Source organism: Euprymna scolopes, chromosome 2 (genome assembly GCF_053919585.1).
Source record: "Euprymna scolopes isolate OS-2025 chromosome 2, ASM5391958v1, whole genome shotgun sequence".
Lineage (NCBI taxonomy): Eukaryota > Metazoa > Mollusca > Cephalopoda > Sepiida > Sepiolidae > Euprymna > Euprymna scolopes.
This window is the reverse complement of record NC_136483.1, coordinates 201,247,241-201,264,417: the sequence shown is the minus strand read 5'-3', so window position 1 is coordinate 201,264,417 and position 17,177 is coordinate 201,247,241. Positions and strand designations below refer to the sequence as shown.

Below are 17,177 nucleotides of genomic sequence, written 5' to 3'. Positions count from 1 at the left end.
CCAATAATGAATATCGTACAGTCTTTGTTTTATAGTTATTCAATTATATATGGGCACACTTTAGTGATCGTCTCATCAGTTGGTTGGTTGGTTGGTTGTTTTTGTTTTACGGCATATCAACCCTTTTCGGGTTATTTAATGCCGAATCCAAAGATTTGGAAGAAAATTTTTTTTTAATAGAATATATTTGTTTTCACGTCGGTTTCCATTTAACCCATAGTTGGGACCCTAACAGGTACTATCACTTCGGTTCAAAGTGTACCTGGCAGCAATGGTAATTAAAGGGTGGCTCCACACTCCCCAAAGCCCACAAGCTGGGGCCCTCACCACCGGATATAGTTTAAGGTCATATCCAGGACCCCCATTGAGGGACTTTTACCCTCTGCAGGGGGCAAGTCGGCATATTCTAATGCCCCACCGACAGGGCCAGTCTCATCAGTTGGCGATGTAATCCTGCATGGACTTTGCATTCACTCTAGATTTTTATCCATTGGGTTATTTCATATAAATAATATCAAAACAATCCTCAGATTAATCTTGAACTGAAGTCATCAGCCCAAATCAGTCTTGAGTGAGATGTGTTATTGACAATTTTCCATGGTCTTTAGGTGTTCTTATAGCGATAAAGCAAAGACTGTTGGACATTCTTAACTGAAACTTAGTGGACAAGTCAGACATAGACTGAAGTTTATTTATAACATGTTTTTATTGTAAAAAGGACCGTGCATTTTATGATTCCATGGGTGGCATTTAATTTGGGTCACCTTGCATATTGATGTTAAGGGAAAAAATTTATTAATAAATAAATAAATAAATCCAATTTTTTAAAAGATAGGTACCAATCAGGAGGTGAGCTACTCAAATTCAAATATTGAAATTGAAAAAAAATTATAGTACTTGTGCAAAATAAGGACTGTCGGAATTTTACAGACAATTTACATAAAACGCCGGAAGGGTCCAAATGAAAGTTCTGTTTGTTTTGTTTTTTTCCACGCAAACGCTGGACAACTTCTTTAATGAAAAAGATATTATTTCAGTTCTTACGAAGATAATTCAACGAAAAATTAATTGAAAAATGAAAAGAAATTTTTGTTGCTGTTACAAAGAAAATACAATGAATAATTATTGAACAATTTTTTTTTACAAAACTTAAAAGAAAATTCAAATCAAAAACAAATAACAACCATTGTAAGTTTCATGAATAATTTTTTTTTTAATAACAAACAACTGATAGCAGAAGTAATTCATTTTTGATTTTTTTCTTTTCATTTTTTTTTGTTGTTTTTGTTCAAATCAAGATAAATATTGAGTGTTTTTTTTTCATAGTAAACCAATGATAATAAATGTTTTAAATGACGTTGGTTGCTGCAATTTCATGAGCTCAGCATTTCAACACCTACCAGCGTTTTATATAAACTGTCCAGAAAATTCCGACAATAGCACAGTAGTGCTTCTGCAAAAGTACCAAAATTATTGCTTATTATTCTGTAAAATAATTGGGTGACTGTGCAAAACAGTGGAATTCGAAACAAATTCATTTCAGGTAAAAACACTATGACGTTTTAGATAGTATAAATTCCAAAAAATGATGTGTTAGATTTAGTTTTTTACAAAACAATCATACATTATACATTTTGTATTTTGAAATAGTGCATTTTAATTGAAATCAAGGGAGATAAGTCAGTTCGTCATACAAAATTATTTGTAAAGAACTGTTCCACATTAAAACATATGATAAAACTTTATAATTCGATAAATTTTATTTTTACTTGCAACTATTTATTTACTCAATCATTTTCCATAATTTTTGGAACTTTTACTAATTTCGACACGACACGTAAGTATGTAATAGTGTTTTTACTTGAAATACATTGGTTTGAAAAAAAAAATCACTATTCTACACAAGCACCAATAATTACCTAAATCAGATCATCTTTTCTTACAAGAACTCGACTTTACTGTTTGACATTTTGCAATCAAAAAAATTTCACTAATTTTTAGTCAAAACAGAAGGATAGAGAAAGTGGCAGGGGGGGATAAAAGATTAAAGAGAGGGGAAAAGACAGGGAGAGAGAAAGAGAGAAATAGACATGTATGAAGGGGCAAAAAACGAGGTGGAGGGTAGGAGGCACACACACACAAAAAAAAAAAAAAAAAAAAAAAAAAAAAACGAAAACAAAAAACAAAACAGATAAAGAAAACCCAAATAACAATGTAAAGTTTTTATCCAAATTTTCATGATGAGTATTTATCGCTATTTTCATCTAAATACAATTATTTTCTCCAACATGTTTTTCTCCAGCTGTTAAATTATTCTAATAATCTAAAAAATATAATTTCATACAGTTGCACACCTGCCTCAGATGCCACCCATTGAATCGTAAATAAGTTTTCTAAATAAAACATTTTCAACACAAATTGGGAATTATATAAATAAGATCAATCTGATAAAGTGAATGCGGTATTTTGGTGAAAGAGTTTAGAGTAGGGTAAGTCCATATATAAAAGACAAACAGTTTGACCACCAGCTATAATTTCCCATACTCTCTATCTGTGCCTAAATCTAAATTCAGTTTCCATGAACAAAGTTTCTTTCCTATAACTGCCCATCTGTGGAACAATGTGCTACTGACCTGCTTTCCACCCGATTACAATATGGTAGCCTTCAAGTCTAATGTAAACAAATTCTTGTCGAACCGTTCCCTTAAATAATAAAAATTCTACCCAATCTACACCATTAACTATTACTAAACCTTACACTCATTAACCTTTTTATACATGGGAAAAAAATAAACACACAAACTTGTCAAGACGTTTAGTATGTAATGTCAACAAATAGTGGTCCATTTAGATAAGGAGACTGACCCCATGTCACAAGACGGGCCTGGGCAAAATAAGCAGCATGGGCAAATGTTATTGTTTCAGTGATTAATTTTTTATGTAAATAAAACATTTTTAAAACAAATTGGAAATTATATAAGTAGGATCAATCCCAGAGTGAATGTGGTATTTTGGTGATAGAGTTTAGCATAGAGTAAGTCCATGTGTAAGAGACGATTTTTTGACCACCAATCCAAAAAAGATTTGGGTTTCATACATATACACTAACAAAACTCTCATAATTCATGTGATTACAAAATTTGTTCAAATTAACTTCTTTTAACATTTGTGAAAATATTTTTATAACTTTACTCAATTTTTTAACTCTTAAATAAAATCATTAACAAAATTTAATCATTTTTGTTTCAAATTAACTTTTTAACATTTGTGAAAATATTTTTATAACTTTACTCAATTTTTTAACTCTTAAATAAAATCATTAACAAAATTCAATCATTTTTGTTTCAAATTAACTTTTTAACATTTGTGAAAATATTTTTATAACTTTACTCAATTTTTTAACTCTTAAATAAAATCATTAACAAAATTTAATCATTTTTGTTTCAAATTAACTTTTTAACATTTGTGAAAATATTTTTATAACTTTACTCAATTTTTTAACTCTTAAATAAAATCATTAACAAAATTCAATCATTTTTGTTTCAAATTAACTTTTTAACATTTGTGAAAATATTTTTATAACTTTACTCAATTTTTTAACTCTTAAATAAAATCATTAACAAAATTCAATCATTTTTGTTTCAAATTAACTTTTTAACATTTGTGAAAATATTTTTATAACTTTACTCAATTTTTTAACTCTTAAATAAAATCATTAACAAAATTTAATCATTTTTGCAATCCGATCCTATTTGTTTCAAATTAACTTCAATCTATGCATGACCTGTCCACCAAGTTTCAATCATGAATCTCCAACAGTCTTTTGGTTCATCAACGTTCACTGATTAACACAACACTTGGATGCGACTGCGATGATGCTTTTCAGTTCAGGAATTGTTTGAGGATTGTTTCGATAGACATTTTTTTTTTTTAGATAACCCCACAGATACAAATTTGGGGTTTTTAGGTTCAATGAGTGTGAAAACAATTCCGGATCACACCACCTACTGATGAAACAATCACCAAAGTATCCCCTCAGCCATTCTAAATAACATCTGCAGTGTGGAGAGTTTTTGTTTCATCTTATTAAAACCACTGTTTATCTCACACAACACTTTCATCTTTCATCAAAATTTAACGACTGCAAGATCATGCTTAATAGTGATCAATGCAAATGTGCAAATTTGTGGAAGAGAATTATTATTGAATATTGATAAAACAAAGACTGTTGGATATTCATTATTGTAATGTGGTGGATATTTGTATGAAATATGGTTGGAATGCAGAAAGAATTGTGAATTTTTTTAATGCCACTTTTAGTTTATTTTTTTTAAAAGATAAAATTTGTGTAAAATAAATATTCTCCATGTTTATCATGAGGAAGAATGAAAAGGAACAAGTTTTTTTTTTATTTCTTTTTTTTGGGGGGGGGTCTTTTCTGAAATAACTCATAAGAATTATAGCTAATTATTGCTTTATGGCAAGATTTTATTTTCATATTTGTGAAGAGAAAAACAAATTTGAATTTTTTTTAAATTTGTGTTTGAAAAAAAAAAAAAAAGAAAAAAAAAAGACAAAAGCTTAATATGACATTGGCTGGGACTATGATATGCATGACTTCGAAAACATCCATATTTTCAATATTATGTTAAGATTTTTATTTTAATTTCGTTTTATTTTTTATTTTATGCTATTGCATTTTTTATTTTAATAAATTTCGATTAATAGTAAAAAAAAAAAAATGTATAATTATCAAAATTATGTTGATGTGGGAAATAGAATATTTTATCAATCAAATAAAGAATATACATACTAGTATTGAAGCTGTTTACAGCTGCCTCAAGATGATGTTTATTTTCTATCATATTTTTAACATAAAATTAGTCAAAAAGGTATCTCTTTTCAGAATGGTATTTCTTGAGCAGATTCATGAGGTCGATTGCAAGCAAACATTGTGTGTCAGAAGTAATAATCTGAAATGTTGTTCACAAAAACAGATCAAATACAACAAACCGTATGTAATGATCAGTAAAGAACATTTTTATGTCAGAAAGCAAAGGAAAATCACTGAATTAGATTTAATAGACTCGTAATGAAATTTCAAATTTCAACATGATCACATAATCACATGATCACATGATCCACAATATTTGGCCTCTTTGCTCTCCAAATCGTAATCGTTTGGAAAAAGTGAAAAAAAAAAAAAAAAAAAAAAAAAAAAATGTAAACAATCACAAGAAACAAAAATTACCAAAGGCAAGCCAACTTATTCTTCTACCTACTGGATAGGTTTTTTTGTGTTTTAATTTATTTTAAAGTGTTTATTTTTAATGAAAAATAAAGCCCATCAAGTAGAATGAAAAACAAAATAGTGGTCTCATTAAAGTCATAATCGTAAATTAAACAAAATATTAATAGAAACATATCCAGTAAATGTCACCAATCATGTGAAAAAGTAATATTCTACCAGTATTTTGTTTAATTTTCGATTTTTGAGTTATTATCAAGGCTCACCTATGGCTTTAATCAGACCACTATTTGTTTTTTGTTCTATCTCAGAAAACTTTACACTACCTTTATTTTTAAGTTAAAAAAACAAACACTTTAAAATAAGTTAAAATACTAAAAAATTATTCAAATAGATAGAAGAGTAACTTAGCTTGCCTTTGGTAACATTTATTTGTTAGATATTTGTTTTTATCACTTTAAAAAAACTTTTTTTTTTAAACTTTGCTATCCTGGAAAATGTCTTAACACTTTCAAAACTAAATAATTTATAAAGTTCTTGAAAGAGTAATATGTAGTATGAACAAAGTAAACTTGTGGGTGATTCATACCTCACATGAAAACTCATCAAAATTAAACAAGATTTTTTTTTTTTTACCAGGGAGTCACTGCTTATTAAGGCCCATAGGCCATAGGATGAGAATTAATGGGTACATCATTGTGAGAATCGGTAATGGTAGAAATTGATTATTTACAAGAATTTGTTTTGTTTGTGTTGGACTTGAAAATAAACATGTTATAGTCAGCTGGAAAGCAGCCCCATGGTATTGTGTTTCACAGACGGCAGCTCTAGGAAGGAAGCTTTGCTCATGGAATTTGCGTTTAGTTTTAAGCACAGATAGAGAGTAAGGGAAATAATTGGCAATGGTTGTAACTAGACGAGTGTTTGGCACGAATGTTGTATGGAAGGTCGTAATAACGAATAAAATTACAAAATAATAAATTTATTTTCCAGTAAAATGTCATTTTTGTCGAAGTCTGTCCTCAAATATGTTATGCACAGTGTAGATGTAGATTGGAATTTCTTTAAGAAAAGAAAAATGTTCTGTGCAAAAAACAAATTAATACAGACAACGGTTAGAGGTGGGGTTGGGGGTGTAGGAGTCAAGTGATTAATTTGCAAAGTGAATTGTTAGGGAAAAACATTTTTCTTATCGCTTTTCTTTTGATCTAACAAAGAGAAAAAATTGAAGTTTATGCTTTTTTAATTACAGAAAAAATCCTTTAGAAAGCGTGTCTGTGGGGCGGGGGGTGGGGGGTAAGTAAAACATGGATTTAAAAGCTTTCTGATTTTAGGGTAAATCATTGTAAATGGGTTTTCTTATCAACTCATGGCGAAGTTATGGATTAGCCAATGAAGAAAATGGACACATAAGAAAGGAAAGGGAGATAATGCAAACCTTATCGTTTTTTTATCAAGAAATTTGGCACTTCTGCATGTCAGTGACATGAGGCGAATGTGTGTATTTTAGTTTCAAGAACCGCCGATAGATGTCGCTTGTCAGTCAAAGAACAGGGGTCGATAACTCTTCCTTTTCTAAAAATGCGTGCAAACTAAAATTATATTTTGATACATTTTTATACAACTTTACTGTAAAAAAAAAAAACAAATAATTCTAAAAAGCAATCTGTTTCATGTTTTTATCAAATTTATTTTTTTATTTTCAGTTATGAATCAATAATTGAACAAAAAAAAATTATATTAATACATTAAAATTATATTTTGATACATTTTTTTTATTCAATAAATGTTTTGATTTTCATATATTTTTTGTGTTATTTATTTTTTTATATATTTCTGTGTTATCATAAACACTTGTTTATACTTGAGGTTCACATAATGGCCGCTAGACGTAATTTCTCTTTCGAAGAACAGGGTTTGATAACTTGTCTCTGTTGCTAATATGTCACTGTCATGCAGAAGTGCCAGAAATTTTTATCTTGATTTTAAAAAATTTGTTATTTTATTTGGTTTCTTTCATTGGATGAAAAAAAAATGAAGAAACCAATCAGAAAGAGGAGTAGTATAGGGAGTGCAGGTCTGTTCTTATGAGGATTTCAAGGTAAACAATAAAACTATTGGTACTTGGGAAAAAGAGGGACATTTTTGAAGCCATATTTGACAAGAATTAGTAAATTATGCTATATATAAAGAGTAGACGAAGGAAAAAAATAAAACGAGAACAAGGGGGAGGGGAAAACAAAAGGAGAGAGAGAGAGAAAGGGAAAACAAAAGGAGAGAGAGAGAAAGGGAAAACAAAAGGAGAGAGAGAGAAAGGGAAAACAAAAGGAGAGAGAGAAAGGGAAAACAAAAGGAGAGAGAGAAAGAGAAAACAAAAGGAGAGAGAGAGAAAGAGAAAACAAAAGGAGAGAGAGAGAAAGAGAAAACAAAAGGAGAGAGAGAGAGAAAGGAAAAAACAAAAGGAGAGAGAGAGAGAGAAAGGAAAAACAAAAGGAGAGAGAGAGAGAGAAAGGAAAAACAAAAGGAGAGAGAGAGAGAAAGGAAAAACAAAAGGAGAGAGAGGGAGAGAAAGGAAAAACAAAAGGAGAGAGAGAAAGGAAAAACAAAAGGAGAAAGAAAGAGAGAAAGGGAAAACAAAAGGAGAAAGAGAGAGAGAAAGGGAAAACAAAAGGAGAGAGAGAGAAAGGAAAAACAAAAGGAGAGAGAGAGAGAAAGGGAAAACAAAAGGAGAGAGAGAGAGAAAGGGAAAACAAAAGGAGAGAGAGAGAGAGGAAGGGAAAACAAAAGGAGAGAGAGAAAGGGAAAACAAAAAGAGACAAGAGGGGAAACGAAAAGAAGAGAGAAAGGAGAAGGGGAAACAAAAGGAAAGAGAAATAAGGAGGGGAAACAAAAGGAGAGGGGGGAACAAAAAGAAAAAAAGAGAGGAGAGGGAGGAAAATCATACATTTGGAATTGGAAAAGTAGCAGTAGGAGGAGATAATCCACTTGAGAAAGAAAGAAATTTTCATATTTAGAAGAAGGAGAAGGAGGGAAGTACAGGATTTGGAAATCTGGAGTAAATATTTCTAATGACCAGGGAAAAAAAGCAAATTTGATAATGCGGACGAGGAAAACATTTTGGATTGGTGGATGACAGGTTTTATCTTGAATATCATTTTGCATATTTTCTTTGCACATTTATTAAAAATCAAAAGAATTGTATACAAATTTGATTTTATTTTTAAATAAATAAAAAACATGAAAAACTATTTTTTTTTTAACACGATAATGCTCCAGAATTGCGAGCAAAAATACAATAATGATTTGAAAAATCTTCACAATGGTCGAATCATTTATTGGATATTAACATCAAATTTATCAGCACAAAAACAAATTGTGTTTTTTAATGTAAACATACAATTAAAATAAGATTGTTTTCTATCAAATTAAATTGTCCATTAAATTGAAAATTATATTAAAATTAGGAAGAAAAAACTGTGACCTGTTGAATCACATATTAAGTTCTGATTAAACTCTTTGAATCAGGAAAAAGCAAGTTTTAAAAGTCAGTTAAATATAAAAATAGAATGACAAAACCTCAAATTTCTAACTATAGTTTCAATACCAATGGTGATAGTTCTTTTTATTCATAACAAATGATTTGTATCCTGGGTTTTATAACCTATCGTTTGATAGGTTTCTATTATTATCATCTCTTTCTCTTTTATATATTAATTTACCGCTCTTACTTTATATTGTATTTATCACTCTCGCTTCATTCTCTCCGTTTCTTAACCAGGGTTCATACAGATGTTCAATATTCATTTTCAATGACTTTCAAGGCCTTCTCAAGACAAAATTAAAGTTTTAAAAACAAAATTTGATATATAAAGAATAAACCAAAAACTAATTGCATTAAATAATATTTTAAAAAATATTTTAATAGTATTCATTTCGATTTTGAATTTCACTTCTAAATCCGTAAAGTATATGGATAACATCGTGGAGTTTTATCATAAAGGGGCAGAACTCTTGTATACCGGAAATAACAATGCAATTTCAGAAGAATGTATTTATTTAAATTTTATTTTTAATATTTAAAAAATATTTTAATACTATTAATTTAAATTTTATGTTTTAATATTCCAACATAAATTTTTACTGAATATAAAGAACACGATTTTCAAGCCCTTTCCAAGATTTCCAAGGCCTTTTCAATGTAATAAAAGAAATTAGGTCTTTCTAAGAGAAAACTCAGAATTAAAGGCCCTTTCAAGCCTGTGCGAACCCTATTAACAGCTGAAGGAAATAAAAATAAATTTAAATATTCTATAATAAACAAAAGAAAATATTACCAATGATAGTAATATTATTTAACTTGTAGCGGGAAAGAAAGAGGAAACTAGAATGAGTAATTTTGAATTTTGTCCTTTTATATTAAACTGATTTTGCAAAGTCACTTTTCCGGATTCAAACAATCTAACTCAATCTCAATAGGTGACCCGAATGGGTTACATTTTTTTTTTAGTTATATATATATGTGTGTGTGTGTGTGTGTGTGTGTGTGTGTGTGTGTGTGTGTGTGGAGGGGGGCATTTTATGAGGAAATAAAAAAACAGGACAAATTTATTTGAAAAAAAGAAATGGAAATAACATGATTTGAATGAATCAAGAGATTCCACCTGACATCAAACAAGAGGAAAAATACACAGGACAAAAAAAGGAATCAGTTGACACAAGGAGTACACGATTTACACAGACAATGAACTCCTCAAAGTTATGAAATTAACAGAGACTGATTTGTAATTGTCTTATAGTTAATATTAAATTCAGAAATCAATGTCATCAAGCTAAGTTTTTTTTTTTTTTTTTTTTTTTAATAGCTTCATTATGTTATGAGGAATAACATGAACATTAGAAGTTGTATAAATTTAAGGATTTGATACGCTTTTCTTTTTCTTTTTTTTACAAGTTAATGGAAAAAATGTCTAACGACTTTTTTTTTTTTTTTTAAAGAATTACAGCTTTATTATAAAGAAAGTTATAAGTACATAGTGGATACCATCTTGAAAGTAAAACTTTTTTGTGGTCAGTCTATGTTAAATTTTTACTGTTTTGGATGTAGATAGTTTGTTATATATGGAATGTTTTTGTCCTTGTCATTTTTTTTAAGGGAGGTGGTGTTTGATGAACAGTGCTGGGAAGCTATGAGATAAAATGACGTTTTGTTTTTAAATCCCCAAAAGTTTTTCATGGTAAACAACTGATGATCCTTACAAAAATAGTAGGAGTAGCGTAAATTCTTGGAAGCAAACTAATGCAGTGATCGCAAGAGATTACGTTCCAATAAAAAACTTTGACCTTAAAAAAAATTTTTTTTCCAAACTACACACACATACATATGAATCAGTCAATAGAGAAAATGAAGGTATAAAAACTATATAGTAATATAGATTTATGCATACCCTTATGAAATAAATGAATAAAGCTATATATTTTACTATATAGTTTTTATACCTTCATTTTCTCTCTTTATAGATTCATATATATATATATATATATATATATATATATATATATAGAGAGAGAGAGAGAATGATCGTTACTTCTTGACAGAAGCTTGCCATCTTTTCAGGTTGATGTTGAGTGTCCATGCACGTAGGTGGCTCTTCAACTCAGCTTCACTCTTGCATAATCGTTCATAGATGTGACAGGAGAACTTGCCTGTATTTGGTGGTGTTTGTGGAGAAACTTAATTATGCGCCTTTGAATGTTTTGTCAAACCGCTTGCTGATTTACAGAACAGTCCACAGATATTACGACAATACTTGTGTGGTTTGAGTGGCAACACATCCTCATAAAATTGTTGGTCTGGTCTAACATTGTGCGGCTTCACATGATTCACCAAACAAACTTTAGACAGAAGAAATTTGTGCATTTCAGTTCTTGTTGAAATTGGCAAGAACTGTGCATTTATCCCACTTTCTAAGAGCACTTTTTAATGCTGCATGCTTAATCCGCTTTTCCTCAAACTTTTTTCCATCCTTCTATGATTAATATTCTCCGCTTGTTTCCATCCACAGTTTGAACCTCTCAGTTATCCACATCAAATTCAAGCAACTTAAAATCATTCCTCAAACTTTTTTGTAGGTTTATGCTGGGATTTCTTTTCTATGCTCACCATGAAGCAGTTGTTTTGATATCGTTGCATCTCTCATCTTCATCGTGTCCAACACATTTGATTTTTGGCAATCCTCATTTCTATGCTATAAGTATTGAATTGGTCAAGGACAGGGGTATCAGGAGTAAAGAACTTCCAACTGATGTTCAGTATTTACAGATGCATTTTGGATGAAATCTTTGCAGAGCTTTAAGATGCCTTTGATATGTAATCCAGGTTTCTAATGCATACAGTAGACGAATTAGGATACATGCCTCATACACAGTGATCTATATCTATAAGATATGTTATTTTTTAGCGATATTAAGTTTCAACATACTGTTTTTGTATTTTCAATTTCGCTATCTTAGCGATGAGGGAGTTACCTGCCCTTTGTTTTGCATATAAATGCGTCAGGATGTATTTTCTTTTATTTTTTTGCTTTTAAATATTTAAATATTAAAAAATTTAAATATTTAAAAATTATTACATGCATTGCATGTCCATGGATAACGTTTATGCAGGTGATAATATTTAAACAGTTAAGCATATAAATAATTAAAAATAAAACTAATATATATATATATATATGTATGTAGACACACACACGTACCTTATATACATATATTTTTTTAAATCAAAATTTTTAACATTAAAATCCTAGTAATGCTCATATATCAATAAAATTCAAGTAAAAGTTAATTGACTCAATTAAGCTTCACGATAATCAGTATTTATAATCGAACATGCATATAATATTTTCACAAAATCAAGACAACCAAATATAAAAAAACATCATATGGTGTATTTCCTTATGTGGTCCAATTGTTTTGTAACCAATTGGACAATTTCAAATATTGTATCATTCAAAAATAGATACTCTTCAGATGTTGAAATACATTTGTTATACACATATGAGTACATTCATATTTTAAGGGATTAAGCAGTTGGACTCACTTGAGTAGCTATTTTGGAATATTTTTATATGATGTAAAATTTGAAATTGTCCAAATGGTTACGAAACAATTGTAAAGCATAAGGAAATACCACATATGGTGTTCTCATTTTATATTTTGTTGTCGAGTTTGCAATTATATATATATATATACACACACACACAGTTTTATGTCGCATAATATGGCTTAAAATAAACACTGTCTTAAAACAGATGATGGGGAAAACCTTGGATAGAATAATTACTTCATTATGATGGATTTGGTGGTGATCGGAGAAAAATAAGGACAACGTGGAAACATGGAAATTTTTTTTTTTTTATTCCTCATAACAAAATTCATTTAATTAAGTTTTATTCCGGATTAAATCTTCATTCTGCTAAATAATATGGCAATTACAAACTGGTCCCCAATAATCACTCAAATTTCAAGAGTTCATCATTACAGTAAATAGAATAGCCCATGGTTGACAGTAAATACAAGTATTAAAGTTGCAGCAGGAGGAGAAGGAAAGCTTGGGAGTTATAAAGCATGCAGAACAAAAGAAATGAAATTTTTGTAAAATGAATAATCACCCCCCCCTCTTCCCCTCTAATTGAAAGCATATAATTTACATATGTTTTATGGATAAAATTTTGGTTTAATTCTTCAACTTTCTCATTGTAGACATTCATGTCATTCTTACCAACATATAAGACGCATCCTCACCATTTTTTTTGTCTTCTGTTTTCAGGACTCTTTTAAAATGCCAATGTTAATTTGTAAATAGCATAAGACCCCCTCCCCCACTCCTTTTTTCCTTTTCTCACATCTATGTTAAATATGTAAAAATTTGAAAATAACATCAAGTTTTGTTAATAAAATCGAAATATTAAAAAAAAAAAAATCTCCATAAAAATTGATATTTTTTTCAGCTTGTCTGTTTTCTTCAATTCATTTTTATATGCACACGTGTATATGTTATCTATCTTTACTATTATTATATAAAAGGACCTGTGTGTATGTGTGTGTGTATGTGTGTGTGAGTTTGTTCCCTATGAACTCAAAAACGGCTAGACAGATTTTTATGAACTTTTACATGAAGATACTTTATGTGTCTGGCAGTGTTCTTAGATTTTGTATCAATAATCAAAATAATCCGATGAAAGAAAGAACAAACGATTTTGACCACAAAAGCCGAACGGCCTGACATATAAAATCAACAGTAGGTTCTTTGATATGACAGGGGCGCGTTCAAAATCAATGTTTCTGTCTAGAGCACCATTGGAGCTTGACACTTGATTTTTGCATTTTAAGCTTTAATTCAAGCCATTATATATAAAATAATTTTATAAAATTAACAGGTTCTCTACAGTGCAATGTAGACTACAATGTGTTGTGGACTAGGTTACCTCGGAGAGACGTGTGAAGCTTTCTCTTGGTGTACTACAGTGCAGACAATCGATTTGATTGAAAAATGGGCGATTTCACCGATTTTGATGACAAAAATATGGGAGTGTGAAACATTTGTTGATCATTCATCAATCCTGGGCAACGCCGGGTCTCCCTGCTAGTATTCATATAAAAACTTGAATTTCTATTAAAACTGGTGTGTCAGGATTGAATCCCGTCAGTTTCATAGGCATGACTTTAACTCATAGATGTTGACAACCTTCATGTAGTCCCTTCTTTAAGGACCTGCTTCCAGAAAGAACTGAGGAAATCAACAACCAGATCAAGGCAGTCAAAATTTGTACAATGTTGATTCATACAAATTTGTTTTATTAAAATTGGATGAAAAATATATTACAGTCAAATCTCACTACTCTCCCACTCTCGCTCAATCCCAACAAAATTCAATATAAAATAAATTTACTACGCCAGCACATTATCTTGCTACTATGTCACCATTGTGTGTGCATTGTTTTCGAATTCAATTTTTTTCATTTTTTTTTGTATATAGTCATTTTTCAGATTTAGTTCACACGTGTTTTTATTTAAGAAAAGACTTTTTACAAACTTGTTACTTTGCCACTTTTACTCAGTGCCGATAGGTGGTTGGCAATAATAGCGAGATTTGACTGTATTATTAGTAGTGGTAGTAGTAGTCGTCGTAGGGCGACCTATCATTCTTCTAAACTATTTTTATTCACAATTGAAGTTTAGTAATTAATGCTTCATGCAAGAACTCAGATTAGCAATGGTTAGTATTCACTTGATTATTTTATGAAGTTAACCCCTCCCCAATCATGCCAATTCGTGCAATTATTGGATTGCAATATATACTAAACTCAAATTCTAAATTCCAATTATTCATTAAAGTTCTAGAAAAATAACAGTAATTTTAGAGAAATTAATTTTTTCATAACAAAATTCAAAACTTTTTATTCAAACAAAAATGAAATAAAAAATAAGACTAAAAAAATTTCTGGCCTTTCCCTAAAAAACAAAATAAAAAAAAAATAAATAAATAAAATCAGAGCAAATCTGCCCAAAAATAAAAACAAAAAAAAAAACAAATGGATGAAATCTAAATATGATTAACATTTGAAAAGACAGACTCAACCCAATCGAAAGTTGGTATGACCTAATTGAAAGTCACTGTAGGAATTCTTACATTCTTATTGGCATTTTTAACCTTTTTTCATCTTTGATTTCCCCCAAAGAAAAGTGAATTCAGGCATAAAATGAAGCTTCATAGAATTTTTTCAGGAACCCAAGTCACATTTTTAAACAGTGAAACAGTGTTCCCATTATTACACGACCGGCCCAAGAAGATGGAGAGCGGTCAATTAGATACATTTTTTGTTGTACAGTTCACACATCAAATTGGTAGATCGTGATACAGTTTATTTTGACAGTAGAAAAAAAAAGTTATATATATCTTGAATCCAGTCATTTTGGCCAAAATTACTTTTCTATTTAATTTAAATTTGATTTTGTATATGTATTGTTTTGTATATATATATATATATATATATATATATATATATATATATATATTGTTTGTATATATGTATTGTTTTGTATATGTGTTGTTTGTCGGTTTCAGATATTTTGTAAATAGTTTGCAATTGATAAATTTTATGTGATCTATAAATGGAACTCTGATAGATACAAGGAGTTGCCCCACCCCCAGAAAAAAAATGTCACCCATAAAATGGATAATAAAATTCAAAATCCTTTCTGCAATCCAACCATATTTGATATTAATAAACTTCACTCTATATGTGACTTGCCCATCAAGTTTCAATTCTGAATATCCAACAGTCCTTGTTTTATCACTATTCAATGATATGTTCTGAATATGCACCTCTGCATTGCAAATACATGTGCATACAACGCGACAAGATGGTCAATAACTGATGCATTCTTCTGTTGCTTGATCATGTTGATGTCATTGTCCAACTTTCATAACAATTCGCCGGCCAAAAAACTTTTAACCAACTGCCATCAGTATTGTTAATCTCACCGTTCATTCTCATCTTCAAACCACCAAGGAGTAATTATTCCAGGTCTTGAATATTGTAAAATCCACCTGATGAAATGCAGTGGCCTTTGCCAATAATCTTCTGGTTTGGTTGCAACTCCTCATACTTCAAATGACTCATTGGAATAGCTGCAGGGATACTTTGCTAATCGTCTCATCAGTAGAAGTTGTGATTCCAAATGTACTTCACACAACACAAACTGTAAGATATTTATAACTATAACTTGGTGGACAAGTCAAATACAAACAAAAGTTTATTTGTACCAAATATGGTTGGATTACAGAAAAAGATTATGAATTTTGTTAACGATTCTATGGGTAACATTTCTGGGGGAGAGGGAGTGCATTCTGTATTTAATTTATTTATCTAAGATATTCAGTTTCCTAAACTACTTCGAACAGTCTTAAGGCATCTACCCCATTCAATCTCTCAAGACCTGACATGAAACATTACTTTAAGATTACTGCTGCAACTGAAAGTCAACTTCAAATCTTTCCTTATGTCACATGATCAAACCGACCAATCAACTATCTACTTCTAATTTTGGGTCACAGCTGACCTCAAAGTCATACCTAATAACCTTTCAAATCATATCTACATTTAAAGATAAAAATATTTAGGAATAATTTTAAATGTGTTTCAGTTAATTTCTTAAACTGAGGAATCAAAAAAAAGAAAAAGAAAAATTGATAACAATTTTATCAATAAAACAAAATTAAAAAAAAAAATAAATAAATAAATAAAAAAATGAAACTCACCTTGGAATCCCGGCTTGATACCAGGAGGCATGTCTTAAGGTTTCATCTTCAATATGGCTCCTGTCAAGGCCCATCAAAGTCTCGAGCCTGTCAAACAAAAAAGTCATAATTATTTAGAGGCAAACAATTTTTACATCATCGTAAAAAAATAAAATAATTTTTTTTACCTGAAAAGTTTGCAATTTCATTATTAAAAATTTAATGTGGTTTAATAAACAAAAGCCAAAATTTATTTTCTCAAATCCGGTTTTACAAATTGTTGCGAGGGAGATCAAGATAAAGTGAAGTCAACAGATGGACCCAGCTTCGACAGTAGAACGTATATGTGAACTTTAGTTTATTGAAGGTCGATGATAACGCACACGCAGTCCAACTGACATGTAAGTAAAGCATCAGCATGTTTTCTTTTGTTTCGATGCATTTTAGTTTATTTTTATACTTTTGAGCCCATGTGCTCCCCTTGACGGCCGCCATGTAAGAAACTACGATGATACAGCCATAAGAAGACAAGATAAACGAAAAATCCATGGCATGCAACGTTGGAGTCGTCGGCGCTATTGAGTTAAATTATATTTAAACAAAATTTAACATTTGTTTACATTTTTTTGT

General features: G+C 30.0%; 1 protein-coding gene across 29 annotated transcripts in view; it reads right to left on the bottom strand.

The window, feature by feature from the left end:
* LOC145301788 (uncharacterized) overlaps window positions 1-17,177 on the bottom strand; it is a 533,649-nt gene that overhangs the window by 33,344 nt on the left and 483,128 nt on the right. For all 29 annotated transcript variants that reach the window (XM_080144599.1, XM_080144601.1, XM_080144602.1 and 26 more), the window contains one exon: window positions 16,569-16,655. In XM_080144599.1, coding sequence (XP_080000725.1) covers window positions 16,569-16,655 — 87 coding nt within the window. The remainder of the gene's footprint in view (window positions 1-16,568; window positions 16,656-17,177) is intronic.